The sequence below is a fragment of the Ursus americanus genome, chromosome 20 (genome assembly GCF_024610735.1).
Source record: "Ursus americanus isolate L20-20 chromosome 20, mUrsAme1.1.p, whole genome shotgun sequence".
Lineage (NCBI taxonomy): Eukaryota > Metazoa > Chordata > Mammalia > Carnivora > Ursidae > Ursus > Ursus americanus.
In genome coordinates, this window is record NC_142146.1 from 46,931,157 (window position 1) to 46,955,480 (window position 24,324).

General features: G+C 37.0%; 1 protein-coding gene across 26 annotated transcripts in view; it reads left to right on the top strand.

The window, feature by feature from the left end:
* MBNL1 (muscleblind like splicing regulator 1) overlaps nt 1–24,324 on the top strand; it is a 196,859-nt gene that overhangs the window by 110,830 nt on the left and 61,705 nt on the right. Inside the window, exon 1 of one of the 26 annotated variants that reach the window (XM_087870291.1) lies at nt 14,481–14,906. The exons of 24 other annotated variants lie outside the window; for them this stretch is intronic. In XM_087870291.1, the coding sequence (XP_087726417.1) occupies nt 14,883–14,906 (24 nt within the window). In that variant the 5' untranslated portion in view covers nt 14,481–14,882. Of the gene's footprint in view, nt 1–14,480; nt 14,907–14,933; nt 15,417–24,324 lie in introns of those variants that run through there. One more of the 26 variants, XM_087870290.1, reaches the window with a different exon arrangement.

Genomic DNA, 24,324 nt, shown 5'->3' on the forward strand with positions numbered 1-24,324 from the left:
CTTTTTAAATCAACAAATAATAAAATATAATTTAAAAGCAAAATAAATAAATAAAATGAACAAAGTAGAAAAAAAAGATTAGTGATACCTAAAAATTGTACATCTGTTCAGTAATTCTCTGTGGTAGTATTAACACACATTTTAACTTTTTTGACTTGATAGAAATGCAATATAAACAGTGTCTTCCCGGCTTATGCCATTTAGGTCGTTTATCCATCCTGGAATCTCCTTCTCTTCTCCTTTTCCTTATCCCTGTCTGTCCTTCAAGATTCATCCCAGGAATCCCTTGCTGTGACATCTTCCCTAATTGGCCCTATCTGCTCTCAGAGCTGGGTAGGGGTTCCTCTCATTCTTCTCCTTGGGGCTCTCATAACACTCTGTTGACCCTTCTGCAGGTACATTTATTATAGCTGCTGGCATTTTCCTCTCAAAATTTTATTTTGAAAACTTCCAAACCCAGCAGAATCGCAATACTGGTGTCATAAATATGCATGTATCAGTCAAGTGGATTTGCCAAGTAGAGTTATGTGTTCGTACACATTGTTTTCCCAAATCCAGAAAGAAATAATTTGCACATTATCCCCTCCTTTGGCTAGTCAGCATTTACTGAGATCCTTCTGTCCTTGGGTTAATCATACTCAACAACTTTTTAAGGATTCATTTCTTGATTTGTTCATTCATCAGATGTTTATTACGTAGCTACTTTGTAACAGACACTGAAGCTGAACCTTGAAGGCTTCAGTGAGTAGATAGCTTGATTATAGAATGTGTACATAATTGAGGGTGCTTAGGAGAGAATAAAATGTTACCATTGTCGGTGGAGAAAAGAACCCATATAGCCAGACCTGTGAAAGTACCATCGTTCATCCATTCATTGACTCAGTCACCAATGTTTATAATCTGTTCTATACCAGCCACTGCCAGGGGCTCTGCGTCTTCACAGATGAGACTCCTTACCTTTAAAGAATCAGTCTCATGTAGGACACGGAGCAGATCATCAGAGAGTGTAGTGGAATATGCTCGTTGATGGAGGTCCCCAGGATACTACGGAAACAGAGGAAGGCAGGCCAGGCTTCCTGAGTAGTTCCAATGATATACTTGGTAGGAAGGATAAGGATAAAGGTGTAAACCAGGCAGATAAAAAGAGATAAAGCACACTTGAGATGAAGCATCAGTGTATTTCAAGTCAAGCCTGAAAAAAATACGAAATGTTCCAGGCACTGCTAGCAGTGTGGTATAACCGGAATGACAGTTGCTAAGGGGCAGTTACGAAAGAAAGGGAAGGCACAGGGCCGGAACGGAAGGCCCAGGTTACCAGGGACTTTGTGAGTTCACCTGAGGAGTTGAATGTTTACTTAAGGCTATGGGAAACCATTGAATGATTCAGGTTGGGTAGTGGCAGATACCAGATTTGTGTTTTAGTAAAATTGGCCTGAAAACCACTGAGAAATGGATAGATCTTAGTATTTTTGATTTGGGGAGACTAAATATTGCTGTAATAGGAGATAACTCAAAGAGTAAAAGTGATTTAAAGGCAGGGTTAGCTAATTATCGTGCATTTAATAAATTAACCAAATTATTGATACCTCAACCAATGCTTCTTACCCAAGAACCAATTTTATTTTCTTTCAAACCTTTTCCCCTGAGATAACTGACACAAAAATTTTAAAATGTAGCTCACAATAAGGAGTTAGTAGTCTCTGCAGCTAATATTGCTCCCTAGAAGAAGTGAGAGAGATTGAGAGAGAGAGAGAGGAGGGGTTGCTATAATTAGACACCTGGCTTTGCAGTGTACTGGATGTGATTTAAAGCATTTTATTTCTTGCTACAAAACTCTTTCTGTTGAGTAAATGAGTAGGAATTAATCAATGAAAACATGACAGTGATTTTGGAGATTTTATAATTGATGTAATGTTTTTGTTTATTGGACCAATTAAGCCTGATTGACTTGCAGATTGCAGCCACTCTGACAAAAGCACCCATTCCTCACATTTCAATTCTCTGTTCTCACTGCAGTGCGGATCCACTGGCAGGGTCAACGGGCTTCCAGATTGTGTCAGAGATGGTGTTAATAGGGATCACTGATGCAGATGCTTAAAGTTGATGATAAAGATTCAAAAAACTTAGCCTTATTACTCTAAAATAGCACACTGTGTTTGTCTTAAAATCCTACATACAGCATCGTTCTAACTTCAAGGTTAATGCCACAAAAGAGTATACCAGTTTCGGCAGGGCATATTATTACAGTGACTTGGATGTGGACTAGGGTTTCTCAGCCTCTGCACCACTGACATTTTGGACCAGAGAGATATTTGCTCTAGGGGGCGGTCCTGTATATTATAGGACCGCTGTATACTATAGCTTGGCAGCATCCCCGACCTCTCCTCACTAGATACCAGTAGCAATGTGCTCTCAACCTTTAGTTCTTAAAACCCAGCTTGTCTCCAGATATTGTCAGGTGTCCCCTGGTGAGCAAAATTGCCCCTGCTTCAGAACCGTAGGTTAGATATTGTTAAAATAAAACCAAAAAAGTAGTTCATTTAACCTTCCCATGGGCTAATTGCATGTATTCATTTCTCCAAAAAAAAAAGTCTCTCTATAATATTCATATAGAAAGAGAAATGATATAGATATAATGTTTTAGTACTTTGCTGAATGCTCAAATTTAGAGAATATTTTACAGAATAAACAAGTGTGAAATAATCTGTGGAATTGTCTAAATTAATATGTGTGAAGTTTCCATATTTTTAGTAGAAAGGAAACTGAATCACAGAAACATGTATCAAATAAAGTAGGTGAAATTCCATGACAAATTCTATATTTTTACATGATAAGAGCAGAATTAGGATTAAATTTGTAAGGACATAAATAAAGGACAGTCCTTTTCAGCCATGATTTTATAATATTGGAACTATACATTTGTTTTAGAATTTCATTTTTATCTACAAATTTAATAATTATTTTTTCACTTTTGGTATATGTTACTACTACCATCTGAAAATAGCTTTGAGAGATACAAATTTAAGTTGCCGTGGTAATTTAAATATACTTCACTCACCAAGAGTCTAATCATTACTCTAATTCATTAACAACTCAATTGCTAATTTTATAGATTGAGCCACAAGATACTAGGATAAAGGGTGTTGTGGTAAGGATTTCGTTGGGATATACTGGTATCATTAAGTTAAATAGAGCTATTAGAATTCTTCCAGCTAAATTCAAAGATCAATAAGTTTCAAAGGGGAGTAGGATAAAGGTGGTAGATAAAGGAATAGCCCAATGAAATTAATTTCTGTTTTAGCCCAGTACTAAACTATCTCTAGCATTTTTGTTCCCAATAAGCTCTTACCAAATACTGACTGTATGCCAGGCATTGTGGTGCGAGGCTAGGTGCTTACACTTACATGGTTCCATTCATTCTGTAAAACAGCCCACTGAGGCCGGTATTGATAGTTCAGTTTTAGAGATGAGAACACTAAGAATTAAATGCTTAAATACATGTCATACAGTTGGTTGATATCAGCACCAGCGATCAAGCTGAAATGCTATCACCCTTTCTTTACTGGATATGTTCAACAAGCACCTACCATGTACCAGGTACTTTGCAATGAAGAAAACATATGTCAGGTCCTGCCCTTTGGTAGATAATAGTCGTCAGGGATCACCCTCACATTTCATTCTTTTTCATGCTTTCTCTGTACCATAATCAAGAATGAGATCCATCAGTCACGCAGCTGATAGCCCCAGGGAACATAACCTGTGTTGATACGGTAGCCACATTCCATCAAAACATTTCCATAAAGAGAATATCTGTCAGGTGAATGTTTTGATCCCACAATATATTATAAATTCAGGATGCCCTTATTCTTCATGCAGAATTTCTGGAATAGTGTTCCTTCTTTCTCCAATTTGATCCCTTAAGTTATGTAATTGATAGAAACTATAATACCATCTTTGTTTAGCAGTGCCTGCATCTTTTATATTTAAAATTCCTTAGGACAAGAGACATCTGTGTACAATGTAGCTGTAGTGTGACTTACAATAACTTTGTGTTTTTGTTATCTCAGCAAGAGATCACTTGCAAGGAGACAACGTGCTCTTTGTGATTTCTAGTAAAACATTGCATACTTTTACGAGTCTAGCGTATGTACAGCCTGGCGGAGGTCAGAAAGGATACATTCATTACATGCCTGCCATCGCTCCAGAAATCCACCTCCCATCAGAATGATGTGGAAGTTGAAACCTGTCTGACGTCCCAGATGATGTAGTCATCAGGGATGTCCCTTGAATTGTAAAATCAAAGCTTTAACTGCACTTTAACCATCCATTTATGGCCCAAATTGACCTATTAGTGAACGGATTTAATTTGCAAGTAAAAATCTAAATATCTTAAACATTTTTATTTGGAACATACTTATAACTTCAGGTCATTTTCCAAACCTGGTCCTGCCAACATGATTTAGCTTCTCATAAAATATTTTAAAGTATTAACTTCAAGTTGTGACCAAAACCTCCAACCTGAAAAAAGAAAGTCTGACACGGTGAGAGATTGCAAACAAGTAGACAGGGGATCTGTTATGACAAAGGTAAAAATGAATCCAATTTGTTATTTTATGACTTGTCCTACCTTCTACTTGGCATAACCACTTTTGAGGTTTTGAGTAAAGATCCAGGGCAGGCTGTGTTAGGACCTTGGTTACAAATGTGCCGGCGGCTCCATGGAAATGGACTGCTTTGCCTGAGTGCTGCACTGTCTCCCCCAACACTGAGATTAGCCTTCTATAACTGACCTCTCTTTGGGGAAGCTCTTCAGAGGATAGCGGTCTCTAACTCTGTGTACCACCAAACAGAATGGTTGCAGGTGGCTTATTTAGAAAGCATTGGACTATGCTAGGGATTTGAAATACATGTATAGTTAGTAAACTTTATACCTATAAAATATATGTTGAAATAAATTTTCTAAAGAATAATCCCCAAAGCGTATTATTCAGCAGTTTGTAAATTTTGAAAGCGAAATGGATATGTGGCCTGAACGATTTTCTGATAATTTTTATAATTTTGTAGTCCCTTTTATTATTACTTGGTTAACTAAGTGAAAGATTATCACATGACTTAACTTTTTGGGTCCCAACAAGCAGAGATAAAATGCTTGAATGTTAGCTGTTTCCACACTGCTTCACTACAAGGCGGAGCAACTCACATGTTAATATTGTCTCATCGTTTGTTCTCTGTCTGAACTCTTAAAGACTTTTTCAAATTGTGAGACCTCAAATTGGACAGATGTAATTGAGCCTTTAAGCTCAGTTTATCTTCCCTAACACGGAGATAGCGAAAAAGCTGAATTGGAGGTTAAGTTGGTGATGTTAAGCAGTTAATTTTTTTTTCTTTTAAATCTAGCTTCTGAAAATAGAATGAAGAAGCTTTTGCTTAATTTTATTTTGTCTTAATAGCAGTTTGTGAACAACTGATATAGCCTTGAGGTTGGCATAACAGGACTAAATTATTTTAATTATACAGTTCTGTTAAACATCTTTTGCAAGGCTGAAAGTTGATGTGATTTTTTTTTTTTTCCTGGAAATTCCAAGATAGTTTCTGGGGGCTTTTCTCTTCAGAGATATTCTGTCATCTTAAGAGATACGTCTATTATATATACACATATATAAATCTGTGTGTGTGTGTGTGTGTGTGTGTGTGTACATACACACACACACACACACACATATATATGTGTGGGTAGGAGAGAGGGAAGTAAGCTTTTACACTCATATATAAAGGGGTCTTTCAAAAGCACAAACAAGGCAGGCTGTGTCAGAACAAACGCGTCAAGAAGGCGAAGTTTGCTATAACCTAGGAGGAAGGCAAGACTGACGTTCCGTGAGCCTTCATTTCTTTAGCTCCAAAATTAGGTGGTTGACTTAACCCTGTTTCTAAATTCTACTCCAACTCCAAGATTCCACAATTTATTAACTGCAGGATTAAAAATGGAAAAGAAAAACAGAAGAAGAGTAATCTCAGTGATCACAGTGGAGCTAAGCAGCTATTAACTAGGTTTGTAATCCTAGCGAGAGGGTTTGTTGTTGTTTGAATATTGAGTAACAACTTTCCAAACTTGAATTTCATTCCCATCCAAAGTGTCTTTTTTTGTTTTTTTAAGATTTTATTTATTTATTCGACAGAGATAGAGACAGCCAGTGAGAGAGGGAACACAAGCAGGGGGAGTGGGAGAGGAAGAAGCAGGCTCACAGCGGAGGAGCCCAATGTGGGGCTCGATCCCAGAACCCCGGGATCACGCCCTGAGCCGAAGGCAGACGCTTAACCACTGTGCCACCCAGGCGCCCCCCATCCAAAGTGTCTTATTCTGGTCTTAAAGACCAATATATCTCCAATTTGAAGATGGAATTTTTAGAGAAAGTACAAGTCTTTATCACGTGTAATTTTTACCAGTTGATTTTTATAGCACTTAATTTTATTCCATTTCAATCCATTTTCCTTTTTCTTTTGCCGTGTGAGTCATCTTGCTGAGCTTCACAGAGTATAATGTAATATCCTCAGCACCTAATAAGCTGGCAGGTACATTTCCATTTGAATGTAGATGCGATGCAAAATTTAACTGAATTAGGCAATAATGCCTCACTTACTTTTAAGTGGTCCATGTTGGAAGATTAATGAAGGAATCTTACAGTTTATTGTTATATTTTAGAAATGCAGCAATCCGAGGCTTGGGGAGGGTAGATTATGACAAGTGCAAGGCCGAAATTTAAATATGTAGGCATAATGAAAAAACAAATATTGCAGCCAACGAGGGAAGGGAGCAAGCTTTTGAATGTCATAGTCATTCTTTGTTGTTTATACTATTCGTTTTGAAAATGAGGGACATCAAAATAATTGCTTACTAACGTCAGTTAGTTTGGATGGTGAATCAGGACAGATTTTCTTTAGGTACCGTCTCAGCTGCTCTTAATTAACAGTCAAGTTATAGTTTGCAGAATGTTAGACATTAATAGTTGGATGTAGCAAAGAAGCTAAAATGATAGTGTTCATTATTCTATAATGAAATTGAGAATGTATTACATATTTCTTTTCAAAATAATTAAAGCTTTAATTCTAAGGGGAAGATATATTAGACTTGGGTATATTTGACTCTCAAGTGATTTAGTTAATTTAGGGAAAGTAGTGATTTAAGGCAAACCTCCATGTTTATAGGTTTCTAAAGAAGTGTTTTAAATGAGGATTTTCAAGTATATGGCAGAGGTAGAGCGAATACTATGAATATATCATAATCCAGTGTTGACAATTTTTGTTGTTTGTGAATCTTATCGATTCCGTCATCCCACTTCTTGGGGGGTGGGGCGCGCTGGGCTCAAGTATTTTAAAGCAAATCTTAAATGGCTTATCTTGTGTAAATGCTTTAATATGACTCTTTTATAGAAAGACTTTTTTTTAAAAAGTGGGGATCTCCTTTATCTTTTTTCCTTTAGAAACGTTCAAGTTTAAAGATAACTATGAGTTAGAAGAGAAGAGTAGCCTAACTATAGAAGAAGCACTTTTATAAAATTGCTCTTATTATAAACTCTGTGCGGTGATTTATTATTTGAAAATGAGCCAGTTTTTTAAAGTCCAACAAAAGACACGTTTAGTTTAGTTTTCTTGTTAGTTTTTTGTTTTGGTTTGGTTTGGTTTTGGATTTTTTGTTTTTGTTTTGTTTTGTTAGCAAGAGGAGGGGGTTGAATATGCATTTTCATTTTTTGGAGAGCGGGCATGTGCCATGAGCCGATGAGACAGGATGCTCTGAGGCATCTTCGCCGGGAAAACATCTGTACCGCTTTCTGTAATCGGTGTCAGTCACCAGCATCTCCCAGCAGCACTGCCAGTGGCCACTTCCCAGCTCTGTTATAAATCATTAAGGAGCCACACTGCAGTCTTAAACCCATAGAGCTGACAGATTTGCCCTGGCATTTCCCTTACATGCCATGACCATTCAAGCAAGGGTGTCAACACGCCGTCACAGGAAGCCTGCTGAAAATGGGCAGGGTGTGATTGCTAAGAAAGTGAAATTGATGTATTACCTGTGGAATCATCTAAATAAAATGTACCAAACAAGAATAAAGTGTTTCATATGTATCTGAATATGAAAAGGTAATTAAAAAAACAAGAGGACGACTTTAGGGATGCTGGAATTGTTAACAAGACAGATTGCCACCCCCCCCCCCCCATCTCCTGCCCGCCGCCCGCAGATCCTTTGTGTTCTCATAGGTCAAAAAAGGACCTGTCATTATTTTTCCCATGGAAAAAGAAGAATTGACTTCATTGTGTTGCTTCTTGAAACATGTCTATTATTCTTATTTACATGTCTATTATTATTTATATGGCATATCTCTTAGATATGTACATTATAAGGAGTTAAGAGTCTTTGCTCCTTTTGAGGAGGGGTTATATATCGCAGTAAATAAAGATGAGTTTGACCAAGAGGAGTTTTTTTTTTCTCCTGCAAATAAAGTCTTGGTGCTAAAAGGCTCCTCTTGGCAACCTGTTTATAGCTCTTTTCACAAAGAAGTGTAGAGAATTGAAGATTAATTCCATTGAAATCATAAATGCACTGCCGTCTGTAGTTTATCTGTTAGTCAAGATAAACACCACTGATTACTCTTGAATTATGCATACAAATATTTACAACATTTGGGGTAATGAATTCATAAAAATAAATAATAATTATAATAATAGAGACCTAGTACTTAAGTTTCTGTATATTTCTCAGATCCTGAGAGGAATATTTTCCAACTGGTTTAATGCTATTGTATAATTTAACAAGGGTAAGAAGTATTTGCAATGCAATGTTAGCTACATTTATTTCCCTTCAGACTTAAGAAGATCCAAGTGTAGATATCAACCCTTTGGTTCCTGGAGAAATTTGTCTTGGTGCAGGACACATCCATATATTCAAATAAATTCATAGTTTTAAGTCTACTATGGAATTACCGTTTACAAAAGAAGTTTTTTTAATTTCAGAAAGCTTTTAAATTCATGACTAAAAATACAAAATTAAGAATGTAGGTTTTTGTCTTAAGACTATGTACAAATATTTGACTCCGATGTCTTCGAAAATATTCTCACATATTGTCTCAAACGGGTATAAATTGAGCTGTACTTTGTTTATATCAGCTGTTTTCAATCGTTTGTTTGACACCGTGCTGTAGCTCTGCCTTTAGTTCGAATCCCTTAAGTGAGAGATTCTTTGAAAGTGCCATTGTGACTCCTGATTTACCCCTGAAATAGGAAGCTGCTTTAGAAGCAGAATGGACTGTTTATGGCGGGTAGGACTTGCTGACTAATAGTTGTTGGAAACTTTCCATTTGTCATATTGTTATGTAGACGATCGTATATTACATCTAGCTGAGAGGAGAGTCAAAGCCTAAGGAACCTAAAAGAACACTATTTTGGGAGGCAGTGTGTTTTTAGGAAGACAAGCTTGCTGTGAAAAATGCGGAAGAATCATACCATTGTCCCAGCTCCACCTTAGAACAGGACCTGAGGGATAAGGCACGCTCTGTCTTCTGGGGAAGCCGTGATTCTGGTGGTCCACCTCAAGGTCTGCATTCGGTTCCCCATCTTCTCCGGGTTGCGTTTCTCTTTTCCTCACTTCCTCTTTACCCTGATCTTCCCTTTCCCTGTCTTTGCCTAGACTCAGAACGTGAAATGGTGTAGAGGTCCTGCTTGGTGACTCACATGCTGACTTCCTGTTGCTTTAATACAAAACCCCACAACCATGGCAGTGAGGAAAACACAGCACTAACAGTGAGGCTGTTCCAAGTAGTTGGAAGATTTTCATTGTAAGAAGCTATTAATAATGGCTCTCGTCATTCCTTTCTTTAGAGGTGTCTTCCTTTTTGATAAGATGATATGGACTCTTTTGAATAGAATTATGCTTGGATCCGATGCTTTTTCTGTTAGATCGCCTGAGTCCTTGTTCTTATGTGGGCCTTTAAATCTGGGTTCATTTGCAACTACTTGCTGCTCCCCTGCTGCACCATGACCTGTGGATGGTATACAAGGGGCGCTGTAGCTGGGGATGGTAGAGAGGTTATTGAGCCCGCGTTAAGACTTAGTTCAATCCTGACACCTCCACTTGTCAGTCACGTGACTGTTAACTAATTACTTACCTGGTTCATCATCCTGTATTTGGGGCTAATGATGGTACCTACCAAATAGGGTTGTAAAGGCTTAAATGAGGGAATACATATGAAGCCCTTAAAACTGGGCTTAGCACACATTATATGACAATAAATGTTAGTTGTCATTATGTGCCCAAAGACAAATTATTGACAGAATGAAAACCTGTGATGTGACACACCTTAGATATTTGAAGGTCAGTCACATTTATGATTCAGAATCTTTGGCTGTTACTTGTTTAGAATTCTTTCACATTGATTCAACTATCTTCTACAGTACCCTAATTTCTTTTACAATCAAAACTATCACAGATCTGTAAAAAAGTATTACACGAGTTAATTTATTGACCAGTAAAATGCACAGTGGTCAAATGCAGGCTACAAGGACAGAATATGAAGAATATTTCATCTGTTCTTGCTATTTAAATGAGAGGTAGTAGTGTACTTGTTCCTATAATATTTATCAGTTTTAATTCTTTTGTTTTATTTCAGTTAAACTCATATTTTATTACTATGAAACAGGTATAATATATATAATAGGTATAATATAATGTAAACATGTGTTCAATGCTGTAACCTCTCTGAATTTGTTTAAATGTTTAATAGAGTATCCCTACCTGATGTATATATAACAACTGGACACTTTTTTGGAAAACTATTTTTAAATGTGCTTATGAGAGATGTCCTCTTTGAAGATTTTCAAAGCTTTTTATGCTTCTAATAATACTAAGAAATCATATCCAACATACAATATTACATCACTATTAGAATAGGAGTTTTAAAAATGTAAGTTTGTAGTAGGCTGAATACACTATCGACTATTTTGGTTTATAACATGATTATCTCTCATGTTTAAGATACACTGAACAACTTAAAACTAGGTGGTGAACAATGGCAATTAAATACAAAGACTTGTGTAAGAGGCAGCCACTGACATTTCTGATAATGAACCTTGAGTATTTTTATTGAAGATACTAGAACATGGACAGAATGTACACTGAAGCAGGAATTCCTATACGTGTAGGATACGGTTACTTCTGAAAGTATTTTATCAAAATGCGTCCTTTTGCCAACCAAATGATCGTTCACAACGAGTAATTACAGCGTTTTCCCTTCCACTGCAAATCACCTGTGGCCGCATAGTAGCTTTTCTTAGGGGCCTAAATATTAAAATCATTTCAGCTTTCCTTTCAGGCTATTGTTTTGATTGTATTTATATTTTCGGCAAGATGCCTTTTCCTTTCCTGGGACCGTTCCAGATTGCTCAGAATTGTCTTCATTAAGTTTACGGGAACACGGGTTTTTCTAAATGACGTTTTAATAATTGCTACAAATCAGAGGCAAAACCCCAGGAAGTTGTAGCAGGGTTGTTGGGGGCTTTGTTTGTTTCTTTCTTTATTTTTGTTTTTGGATTGTGTTGAGGTTTTTAAAATTTGTTTTCTTTTGGTTTGTTTGTTTGTTTTGGTCAAAGTTTCAGATGAAGATGTTAAGGTGCCCTGCCTGACGGACTCTCATTTCCTTAAGATAGACCAAAGTTAATGACATAGGATGCTTATATTATAAGGCAATTAAAGACCTTCTAAATAGGTATCGTTTCTTTTTTTTTTTTTTAAGATTTTATTTATTTATTTGACAGAGAGAGAGGGAGAGAACAAACGGGAGCAGCAGAGGGAGAGGAAGAAGCAGGGAGCCCATGGGAGGCTCAATCCCAGGACCCCACTGGGATCATGACCTGAGCCGAAGGCAGCCACTTAACCGATTGAGCCACCCAGGCACCCCGATAGGTATCATTTCTAAAAGCAAACATAGCTTAAAAACCACAGACTGCTATTCCCAGACAGGGTGAGCCAATATTAATTCTAAACAACAAAGAACTCTTCTTAAAGATTTCTAGGTGTGAGGATTTTTATAGCATTGTTCAATAGCACATTTCATGTTGTATGACCTTGAGATCAAGGAACTCCTTCACTATCTGTCACTTACTATGTTCTCTGTGTTTCAGAGCACTCCTGTTGTTACACACTTGAAGTTTAAAAGATGTGTCATAAGGTATAAAAATAGGAAGTGCCCACAAAATCCAACATTAACAGTTGTAGAACATATTGGTCCTTGAATGCCTAAAATACAGTGCCTGAAATGATCAGAGGAGGAAAGAAAGTAGGATAATTTGAGAATGTGAAACTCTTCTTATCTCCCAAATTGCTCAAATTGGACTCTTTCCTTGCCTCTAAGTTCAAAGTTTATCTTCAGGTCTAACTGGTACTGAGCCAGATAGAAGAAAGGAGAGAAAGAAGATAAGGGGAATGGACAGAAAAACAAGAGTGTGGATGGAAGAACTTTCAGATTATTAACTGATTACTAGGTATAAGTCTCTAAAGAGGTTTTGAAAGAGTTTTTAGAGCTTTTGCCTCATCATCCTTGCCCCCAAATGCTTGGCTAAATGTATCTGGAGTATTGTGAGCTTGAATAAAGACCATTTCTAATTCCTTACTCCATGATATTAAGGCCCTCATATAGGAGTTACTGCATTTTCACATACTGTGTTTTCATATGGCTTTTACACATTTTCCTGTATTGAGTTTTTTTCAGTCATTTATGAGTGTTTATGCACTTTAAATGTGTATATATTCCACTGCACGTTTCTCTAAGCATTTACTGTTTTTTCCCTTTGAATATTGATATGTTTTCGTTTGCATTACACAGGAAGATTCTTTGAATAGTCAAAATATTCACAAGAAAATGCTTCCCTACTTTTAGACTAATCCACATGGCAAAAATCATACATCTTTTCCCAAGCTAAGATATTATAATAGGTATTTTCATTATAACAAGTTTTACATTTACATTACATTTATATAAAAGGCAGCTCTAAACCCTGCCCATCTTCAAAATTATTTGTAACAAAGCCTGGATTGAAAGATGAACACATCTGGATTTGGAGAAATATGTACAAATATGAGTATATGGAAAGGTAGCAGAAGTTCATAGGTTTCCTTGCTAGAACCACATCTATGTATTTTAGGCAGAGTGTAGAAAAATCCCAGGGCATATTCAATTAGTATGTATCCTTTCTTGCTAAAAAATAAAAATAAAAAACCCTACCTATAAATTCACACTATTATTTTAAGAAAAACTGTTTACAGTTGGGATATTTTAAATTTTGATACAATATAAAAAGATGAACATGTTTTGATTAGTTACTTATTGAAACATTATAGCAGAACAGGGGACCATATGGTGTGCTGTTCACTGGAAAAATCACTCATCAGAAAATTCATTTTGCAATGATCTAGCATATTCAACAGCGAGCAAAGTTTAATTTTATTTTATTTTTCCACAGTCCTATTTTCATGAAAATTGGTCTTAATTTAATGGGCAAATAATTACTTTTCCTGTCACACATGTTAATACCCATGTGTGTTTCTGTGCAAGGTGTGTTTTCATCTCTTCAATTTTAAAATATGATCTTGTATAGCTTTATAACTTAGTCGAGTGAGAAAAGACTTAAATTGGTATTTCTCTTAAAATGCTTAACTTCATTTCAAAATGATCAACCCGGTCAGAGTTTGAAGGGTTTAGTTGTTTGATGTCAAATAATTGATTGACTTACTACTTTGTATTTCAACTGCTCTTTGACACCTTAACCTGCTTCAGTACAGGGATCCTATTTTTTTGAGTCCAGGAACATATTAGACATTTGCTGTATTTGTCAATTGATTTAGAAACAACTTTAGTATAACTGAGTAGTCATAACATACTCCTTAGTAACCCCAAGGAAGGTATATTTAGACTTGTTTAGTAAGCAGAGGTGGTAATATTTAATCAAGTAAGCGATATAAGTATGACATAGTTTGCCTTTAAACCCACTTGGCAATAGATGGAGCCAAATGGAAAACTAGCTGACCATTCTTACCCTGTTTGTCTTACGCAGTGGTTAAACCGAATGCCGCTCAAGACAATGATTTATTAAGGGAAAAGAAACACTTTTCTTTCCTAAAATCATGAACGTAAAATCATGAACGATGACTCTATGCAGGATATTTGTCTCTTGCCACATAACATTTTTTAAAAAGCGACAAAAGCTGGAGAAACCATACTATTGTGTGCATAAGAACTACAGAGAGAATGGAAGTAAGACTTTTCTGCCCCTTCCTTAAAGCTTCAAGTAATTTGAAATGTGAAAGAGAAAATAAAACTGAAAATCCGAAATAAATGGGAAAACTGTGCTTTTCTAGAGGCTCAATTTCACTTTTATACTGCTTCTCTCATCCATGAATGCTTTTGGGTATGTATCCCAGGCAGTTATGCAGACTGCATTACATCTTCAATGTATCTTTAATATTTTGAAGCTGGGTGTCCTCAATGGCAGAACATAAGTAGGAGTTGGATAGGTGCCCTGTTCTGTTACCTCTTCTTATTTCATCAGACAGGATCCATCTCTTACTTATTTCCCTTGCCTTTTACATTCAGTTTCCGTTACCCTTATATTTTCTGCAACTTTATTTTGTTTTGTTTGCCTTAGCATTCTTAGTTCTATAATGCTACTTTATTTTGCATGTCACTGCATACATATCAGGGTGTTTCCAAACAGTGTTGAGTCTCCCAGGAACCTCTCCTTCAAGGAGTGGTTCTCACCTGAGAGACAGAGGGGCCACCCTGCCAATCAGCCCCAGAAGGGAAGACCTGCTTGATGCCACCTCTGGATTCCAGAAGCCCATGGGACAAGTGTTCTCCTTTAAGGTGGTATCAGTGTTTTGTTTTGATACAAGTTTCTACCAAATTTCTCTAAAACCTCTTTCTATTATCCTCTAAAAGCCTCTCCAACGGACTACTTGCAAATAATGGTTTTGTACAGACTGACTTGCTTTGGGATGCTTCCATGAGTCCCACATTCTGTAACCAGTACTGCAGCAGGGTGGAACGTGGCATTCCACCTTAACTTGGGGATTCTTTTGAAGTTCACAGAACCGCTAAAGGAGTTCTTGATTTCAGCGGGGGTAAAGACCCCAGTGTTTTAAGTCCACGTGTGCAGTTTTCTGGAGAGTGAGTCCATGGCATACAGGGGTGTCTGTGACCCTCCACAGCTTAAGAGCTGTCTCTATGCCCCGTATAGAGCCAGAGAGTATTCTGAAAATAGCGAAGATATGAAAACTTTTGGTTATAGAGAAATACTGTTTCATGAATAGAGAATACATTAGATTAAATTAGATGAGCTGGTGTAAAGGATCCATTGTAACAAGATCAACAAAGGTTTGTTATCCCTGTGGAATAGCTGCCAGGGGACTAATTCCCGAGTGTCCACTCTCGAGTTGTTTTTGGCGGAATCCTCTGGGCAGTTCTGCATTGTACTGATGCTGAGGCTGGTAGACAGATGCTTTTTAGTATGTAGCTATGCAGTGATACACTTCAGGGTCCTTTTACCTTGAAAACTACGTTGCTGTCATGTTGGAAAAAGAGCATGAACAAAAATTAAATGATGTAGAGAGTGTCCCTTTCATTTGTGGCTAAGAGAAAGAGATTTTACCTTCACTCACCGCAGATTCTCTTTTTATGTGTTGACGTGAAGCAGATGAATATTGTGCTCATAGCACCTGAGTAAATCCATGCCATTAAAGGGAGGTTTAGATTTATTATTTGTTAGACTTATTATTTAGTTAGATGAAATGAGAATTTGACTTTGCAACGTGTGTTAGTTATTTGGATAACGGAGTGACAAACATTTTCATATTGCTTTTCAAAATGTAAATAACTCGTATTTGAATTATTATAGACACCATATGCTTAGTATACAACAGAAGTCTATGTTTTATTTTAAGGAAAGTTACGCTTGAGAGGGGGTGGTAGATGGAGGTTGGCTCTAGCGAACTCTGCTCAGAGGAAGTGCTTCTTGGTGGAGTAGCTACCTGTCGTCGTACTTTTTGTCCATATACCCGGGTATACTACAGGCTATAAAACATATTTCTTGTATGTCACATAACCCCTTATCCCCAGTGAGTGCTGTTCCCTGTTTTTTTTTGCCTGGTTAGAGAATTATAGAAAAATAATTGAAGATAACATGTGTACAGTTTGAGAAGAATACAAACTAGTCCAAGTGGTTTTTAGAAGTTACATTTTTTTAAATTACATTTCATTGTCAATTTAAAAACCGTAAAACTTCATGACAATAATGGTGCTACTGTAAGAGCAACACATCTTAGAAAAAGAAACTAAACAGCAGATAGATTTTAGCCACAGGGCTGTCACACCCTGCGGGCAGCATTGACACGGTGTCGGTTGTTGAGCCACATCAACAGGCACCCAAGCAGGTTGTTTTCAACGCTCACTGGCAGGTGCACAGTTTATATGATGTTTGCTTTCCAACTTTTGATTTTAAAACTTGAAATCTCAATCTGCAGAGGGAGGACCTTATTGCTTGATGAAACAGACATTCTTTTGTGTTGCTTGGGAAATGTCTAATTTTATAAACCCGTGCCGTCAGGTGTTTATAATTCTGAACTTTGTACCATTAGATAGGCTGTGTCCGGAGTTGGCTAATTGAGTATCGCTTGCAGATTTGAGTCTTTAGTGGGCATGTTCTCATGAAGCTTATTTAGATAATTATTATTTACTCTTTAGGCCTGAAAAGAAGACCAACTAATGATGGTGTAATTTTCAGAATTACTTATACTTTTTAATGTAACACAGGAGCGGTTACACATCTCTAGTAGGAATCTCAGAAAGAGAACTCTTTCTGTTTGGTAGCAATAGTTTCAGGATGTGATTTGCATCTTCGTTGTAATTTGAAAGGTAAATAGCTTAAGGTTTTTCTTTTTCTAAATGAATTTGTAAGGTATTTTAAAATACATGTTGTTTTTTTTTCCCCAAGAATATTTCTTCTTGTATTTAGGCTTTTCTTAGGTTAAATCTTGCAAGAGCCATCGTTGTCTTAAATAAAGTACTCTCTAGCCCTCTTCGAGGGAGAGAATATATTCACAAGGGAAATCAGAGGAGAATTTATAGGACTGGTACTCCCATATACTTGGTAATATTTTAATTCAGGTGATCTTCTATGATTAAAAAAATTAGCCTCCTCTTTCCTAACAATTACTTTCTTTCATCTAAAATATACTCAGTTAAAATTTTTCAGTTATTAATAATCATACCATTTCTGAATAATCAAAAGCATACAATATTAATGTATTAAGTATTCTATCAGCACCTTTCCCACATGAATGGATAATTCTGTGCTCAACTGATGAAGGAATAAATAATTTTTAATTTTCGTCAGTCATAGGATGACTTCATTTTATACATAATGAATCATTTCACATCATAATAGATTGAACCTTTCAAAAACAAATTTTAAATGTGTCACTTGCTTTTTGCAGTGATATTGAAATGAGTACAATCTGGGAACTTGCATGATAGAATTTCTACAAAACATTAATATTTATCTTCTGGGTCACCACCTGAAGACTAATAGCAGTATGTCCAGAATTCTTGTCATGGACTATGTTAGTAAAACAGTCATGAAAGTGATAGAGTAGTTCACTATTTTATATCCTGTGGCTGGTTATGGTCATCTGGCTAGAGTCTAACCCATATTAATCCCTTGAGTCAACAGGCAGGAACATTCAATGATGTACTTAAAATACTTTTTAACATGTGGTATTTAGAGTGTTTAAAATGTCAAAGGATCCTTTGTAATGATCTTCCCCTTGAGTAATTCAAAAGATATTTTTAAAGTTATTTTTCAAAGAGCACAGTGTTTGAAGACTTTCAGAAAATATAAATCTAGTAGAGTACTTTGGAAAAAAAAAAGTTCAGTTCTAGAAAAAAAAAATCACACCACACACTGAAGTGATATATTACTCAAATAATCTACAAAAAATTCAAGAAAACAGAGTATGTGTTCATTTTTGGTTGAGAAAAGGAACTTTTCTTTTTTTACGAACAAGAGTGTGTTTGATGCTCCCTTAGGGAGCTGCACTCCTCTCTATAATTGTGTTTTTCACATTTTATGTTCAAATGTAAATGACTAAAGAGAAAGCATGACATGTTCATATTTTTCATAGAACATATTAAAGCCTGTTTCTATGGCAACCACTTTTAATTGGCAAATCCCATTCTGTCAGTACTCTCAAGCTTATTTTTCTTGGGTACGCTGAATTGTTAGAAATGCTTCACGAAGTAAAAGTTCGATTTGGCATTGTTCTTGGGCGTGAAGGATGTTCACAGGCACGGGTTTATTTTATTACATAATTTCGCTACAGTATGTTTGTGTCGTAGCTGGCTGTAGCGGTGCCGCATCTCTCCCAACAGCCTGTTGTGTATCAAGAGACCTGCCGAGGATTTGGTGCAGACACTCAGCCTGGCAAACTGGGAATATGCTACTTCATGTAGGTGCAGGAGGCAGCGGTCTGACCTGGCAGAACGGAGTTGGAAAAAACTAAAATCTTTTTGGGCTGTATTTCAGACATTTAAAACAATGTTATCTGTGGTTCCTTGTGGCCCTGACTTTAATAGTCTAGAGTAGATTGATTTATTAAAAACAAACAGAGTGTGCCGCTTGCTTCTCATACATTTTATCTCTTGAATCAATGTGGTGCAGAATGTCGAAGCAGGTATTTGGTAAGTTGGTTTCAGCTACTGCAGTGTTATAAAAATAGATTAAGTAAACAGACACAGCAGGCCAGTGCAGCTTGGATTTTGAACTCTTCTGAGACCCAGTATAACTTTAATAGTTTATTGGTCTGGGGAGAAAGAAATATGAATCCCCAATGTAATTTTAATATTATATAATGAAAGAAGAATGATTTTATAGCATGGAATCAGGTGTTGTAACTATTATAATTCTTTCAGAGAGCTTTATCCAAAAGCTTCAGTTTTTAAGCTATTCTGGTCTACTATTCCGGTCTGCTGTGTATTTTTTTTTTTTTTTTTTTTGCCTTTGCTATTTTTATATCACTGCAGTAGCATAACCCTGCACCAAGCACAAGACGGCATTGCAGTTGGTGTCGAATGTAAAACTGTTATTAAACGAAAGCTAAGAAAGAAAATCCTTGGAAAGAAGGGATTGTCTACCTTGAAGACTCTCAGTATTAAAATTAAATTTGTCTTCTAAAAATTAAAATATGAAAAGAGTAAATGACAGTGTATGTTTCCTCTTTCAAAAGCCATGATTTCATATAGTCAAGAACTAAAATATGTTTAGTCACCCCCTTTTAATTATTCATCTCTGTTGCAGATTTTCTGTGAAAGTGTTCCTTTTCTCATATATGCTCTTTGTCTCATAAAAGTGTTCTCATTGCATTTTTCATTAACAAATGACTTTTCTCCTTTCATCAGAAGTCACAGAAAGCATTTATGTCTGAATAGTCCACAGCCTTACCTTGTGCCTTTCTAATCCGTATGTTTCCGGAGCAATTCTGACTCTCATAATATTAAAATTAAATACATATAGACAACAAATTATGTATGTTTGCTACCTGTGTGCACAGTAGGTATCTACATGTACGTGCTCCTTGATCTCCAGTAGCCTAAGAAAGGTGATTAAAGGGTACTATTAATTTAGCTAAAGAGTGGGAAATCAGCTTACCAGGGCAATTCCAGAAGTGCGTGAGAAAAGGAAACAGTAAGAAGAGAGGTTAGGTGGCTTACAGCTCCCTGTACGGTGCTCCATTCTCTGAGCCACTGGCCCTCAACATTGTTTTCTAGGCTAACAGGATTTCACTAGATTTGATACATTCATGTAGTTTTGCGGTATTTAGGAACAATCCCAAAGATTCATGACATGTATATGATTGTGTTGGTGCTTGGGAGAAAATTTGAGCCACGTGCTCTGAGTAGGCTTGGTGACTCAGCTAGAGAGGGCACCTAATTGGCCGCCCACCTCAGTATGTCCTTGTTCACTGTTCATATAAACAGCAACTGATGAAATGGAGCATTGCTACGTTTGGGTATTTACAAAGCTCTGGGGGACATAAACTTTAAAATTTCAAGGATCTTTTCATACCAATCCTGTACCAACAGGATTTGAAAAAATGACAAATTCTAACAAAAATTGGTTAATGGTTTTTAGATTTTTGGCTCTCATAATCCTAGAAGTCCCAGTCTTATAATTGAGTGGAGCAATGTTCTTCTTCTGTCTCCGTTCTACCCTCAATTCCTGTACTGAGAGCATCTGTCTTGCTCATGGGTGCTTCAGATTCCCAGTTCAGGTCTTACATCTACCTACTTACATCCGATCCGGGATTTATGTCTTTGGAGAGGTATAACTAGACTCCTGATGAGAAAAAGGCAGGGCTGAAGGGGGCACAGAATTTTCTGGGAAATGGCCAACAATCCTGGTTCAGAGACCTAGCAATTAAAAGTTAGAGCCGGAAATCTGGAAACATTTCACTGACAGTATTGGGTAGGTATTCACTAAGCACATCTCATAGTCTACATGTATTACTTACATAGTTATATAGGTAAATAAACTAACAGAGAGAAACAGTATCTTTATTACATAAATCATGCTCTGAAATAAGGGCAAAGGAGGAAGGTTAGATGGTAGTGGAGCAGTTTCTGAGTTACTAGAAAATATGACTGTAGATATAAATAAAGATTAATAATAAACCTTTTGCGGTTTAGAGCCTAATTCACTTTCGTTTATCCTTCCAAGGTCACATGAAATATATCCTAGGCCTTGAATAGGGATTAGTTTCCGTATGTGCCCTTTGTATATGTATGTACATTGATCTTTCTGTATACAGATCCGTACACAGACATCCATCTCTTTCTCTTATGTATATGTACCTTTCTTTCTGCACACACACCCACCCACCCACACACTCACACACACACCCACCCACCCACACACTCACACACATACACGTGAATGGGTATAAATGGGGGATAGGCCTCTGGCGACTTAGTCTGAGATCAAACTTTTGGAAATAAGACATCCTGCCTTCTTTCTTGCAATGAGGAAGCACACCCGAGTAGCAGTAACACCGACCCTGGGGATACCTGATTCAAGGAGATGGCTAGGGAGCATAGGCAAGACTGCCCTTGTCCTGCAGTCTGTGGAGGAGCAGAGCAGGAGCTGTGACTTTATGGAAAGCCACTCTCCCCACCCCCTTACCAGAACAGTGAACTGAGACCTTCAAAATACACTCATGTAAGAGAGAGACTAGAAAACTTTCACCTAACAAATCCGGATAAACTTATAAAATCAACTGTATTCTGGTGTTTTCTAGGTACTAGCTATTGGCTTTACACAAATTTTTATTTAAATCTCATAAATCCCACTGTCAGGTAGATAGTATAGTTATTCCTGTTTTACTGAGGAGGATACTGAGGCCCAGAGGATTATGAGTTATGCACAAGTGTTCATAGGGTTGGTTAAGTGGCAGAGTGGGATTCGAGCCTGAATGTATCTTTCTGCTTTTTGAATACCCACTATGAAGCACTGTCTCCCTTATCCGTTTTAAAGGCATTCTGCAGCATATTGCACATATAAGAGATCTTTCTTGGAGAAATGAAAACCTTTCCTAGAATGGGTAATGATGGTCCCAGATTTGAAATATGAAGTCTCCACCGCTAGGAGCAAATGTATTATGTAACTGTGTAAGCTTCTGTTCATAGATTTCTGACATTACCCTTCAAATTCCTGACCTTCTTGCCACATCTCCATTTTTTCTTCCAGATCCTCATACCTGTGAACCTTCCTCCTTCTGACCTTGTCACTTGCATTTAAAAACTTGGTTCATACAACGTTCCTGAAAATCACACATGAAACAGCCATGCTCCTTACAGCTCTAGACAGCTTTTGAGAGGAAGACTGGCAGTCCTGGGCTTTCTGCAGGCTTTTGTATTCTTTGGGCATCTGGCTCCTCCCTGACATGGTTTCGCTTGTGTGGCATTATTTCAGTGGGATTTTCTATACAAAACACCTTGGCATAATTCATGATGAAAAACAGAGTATATCTGAGGGAAGAAAATCAAATTTGATCGGCAAAGTATTGACACCCTAATTGGAAGCGGTGAGAAGTAGCATGCAATTGCCACAGGCATGTGGAATCTGTTTGTCTATCCCCTTCCCACCCCCAACTCACAGGGAGGCATAGTTTTAAAATTCTGATGAATTCTTTCCGATTCTATTTTGGGGGGAAAGGCTAAGTTTGCAGGGAATCAGTAAGAAAGTATTGGCATTCTCTTTGCTTTTATCATCTGAATGAATTTGCAAACGGTTTTTAAGAGTTTCTTTTACTGAGTATGGGTTACAAAGAGAGGGGAGCATCATTAAGTCCCATCATTTGGTTAAAAAAAAAAAAAAAGGTATGTTTACGTTGTAGAGACCATTGAGATTTATAAATACCAAGTAGCGGCATATAGACTTCTTTCGTCTTTATATTATGTGATAGAAATATCAGCAAGAGGTCATTAAAGGTGGGCCTTATTTTTTAATATACAGTCCCCTGCTTAGGTAATGCTATATCCATAATAATAAGTAGTTCACTTCTCATAACTGCATAATGCTTCTATCAAACATTTCAGAACTTCCGACACAAAAATTAAGAACTGTAATTGATAGAAAACCCCTTGCAGTGGTGTTAATGGGGGCAGAGTTCAACTAATTGAGTCTGTTGTACATATTTACATTTCATGTGCTATTTCAAAACTCAAAAAATGAATGGAATGCTTTTGAACACCAACATACCTATCCTGCTTCAGCCTCTTTGAATAAACAACCATCCTAGAATTTCTGCTTTTGTTCAGCAGCAAGAAGAAATATAAAACATTTGAAGTGCTAATCTTTAATTTGGGGAATAATATATGTTTGCTTTAACATTTCTTCTTAACCAACCAGTTTCTATTTTTGGCAAAATTACATAAGACACACGCAAAGAAAGAACATATATTATAAAAGTAGCCTTTCAGAATATTTCAGTGTACTGCCGATACTATCGTGTTCTTCTGAAAGGTAGCTGTTCCCACTTTCTGCAGTAACGCAAGGGAAACTTCATATAAGATGCAAAAATATTCCTGAGAATTCATCTGAGTAGAAAGTCCCAAAGCCCCTTATCTGTTTTTAACAGGAAACATGCCTGTGCAGATGGCCTGTTGAATTTTCCAGCATTTGACTGTGGTGTACAATTTGTTGCCTGAGATCCTAAGTTTCTAGAATGGTATTATCTTATCTCTTTGAGGTACCTCCTAAACGGAGTGCGGTACCCCTTGCCTAGACGCCAGAGGAAGGTGACAGAAGTCCTCTACATAAATAACGCTGTCTTTCCCACCCAGCTCTTCCTGGGCTGTCTCCCTGTCCTGTGTCATTCCTCCCTTAAATCTCTCTCCATGTGTGCCTGTTTTCTAGAGATCCTTTCTCTGAGATCCGAGAAAGCAGTGACACTGTTTTCCCAATAAAGTAGATACAGAAGGGGCTCGTGGACATTGGTGGCCTGAAAATCTGTGATGCAGGTTACAAACACAAATTTTTTTGCAGCCAGAGCTTATCCCAGAGGATTGTTTGATAACCAAGACTGAGCCCAGGTTCCAGAGCACTTTTAAGGAACATGATAATTCTAGTCCCTACCACAAAATGGCAAAAAGAGCTAGAAATCTCTAGAACCACACGGTTAAGAAAGCCACTGACTTACCTTTTCTCTAACAGAATGAATGGTCAGGTGGAATATGAATCCTCTCTAGGTCTGAAAGATTTTCCTTTGACCATTTGAGCCCAACTTCATCCACTCCTCTTTTTTTGAGGACGTTTCTCATAAGACGATCCCTCCTACATCTGACTCTATTTACCAGTAGGAATTGCATTTTTATTTCTTTTTCTATCCTGTATCACCCAGCATTATGATATGCTATTAGGCAACCAATATATATATCGATAAACAGATAGATGAAAAGAATAGGAAATTAGCAAAATTGTAGATCTAGGATTCTCTTTCCTATGTATGTGTAATAGTTGGCACCGTGAATTTGAATGTTACTTATAATCCATCAGTTCTTCGTAGAAATTGTTTTCTCAAGAGCCATTTTTCCCTCAGAATTCTCATAGATATCGCCTTTAGTAGAAAGTATAAAATTATTTTAAATAGTTTTTTCCTAAGGACCTCACTGAAAAAATGGTGCCCAATTTATAGAACTTTTCTAACAGTTATTGAGAGTAACCAGTTTTGTA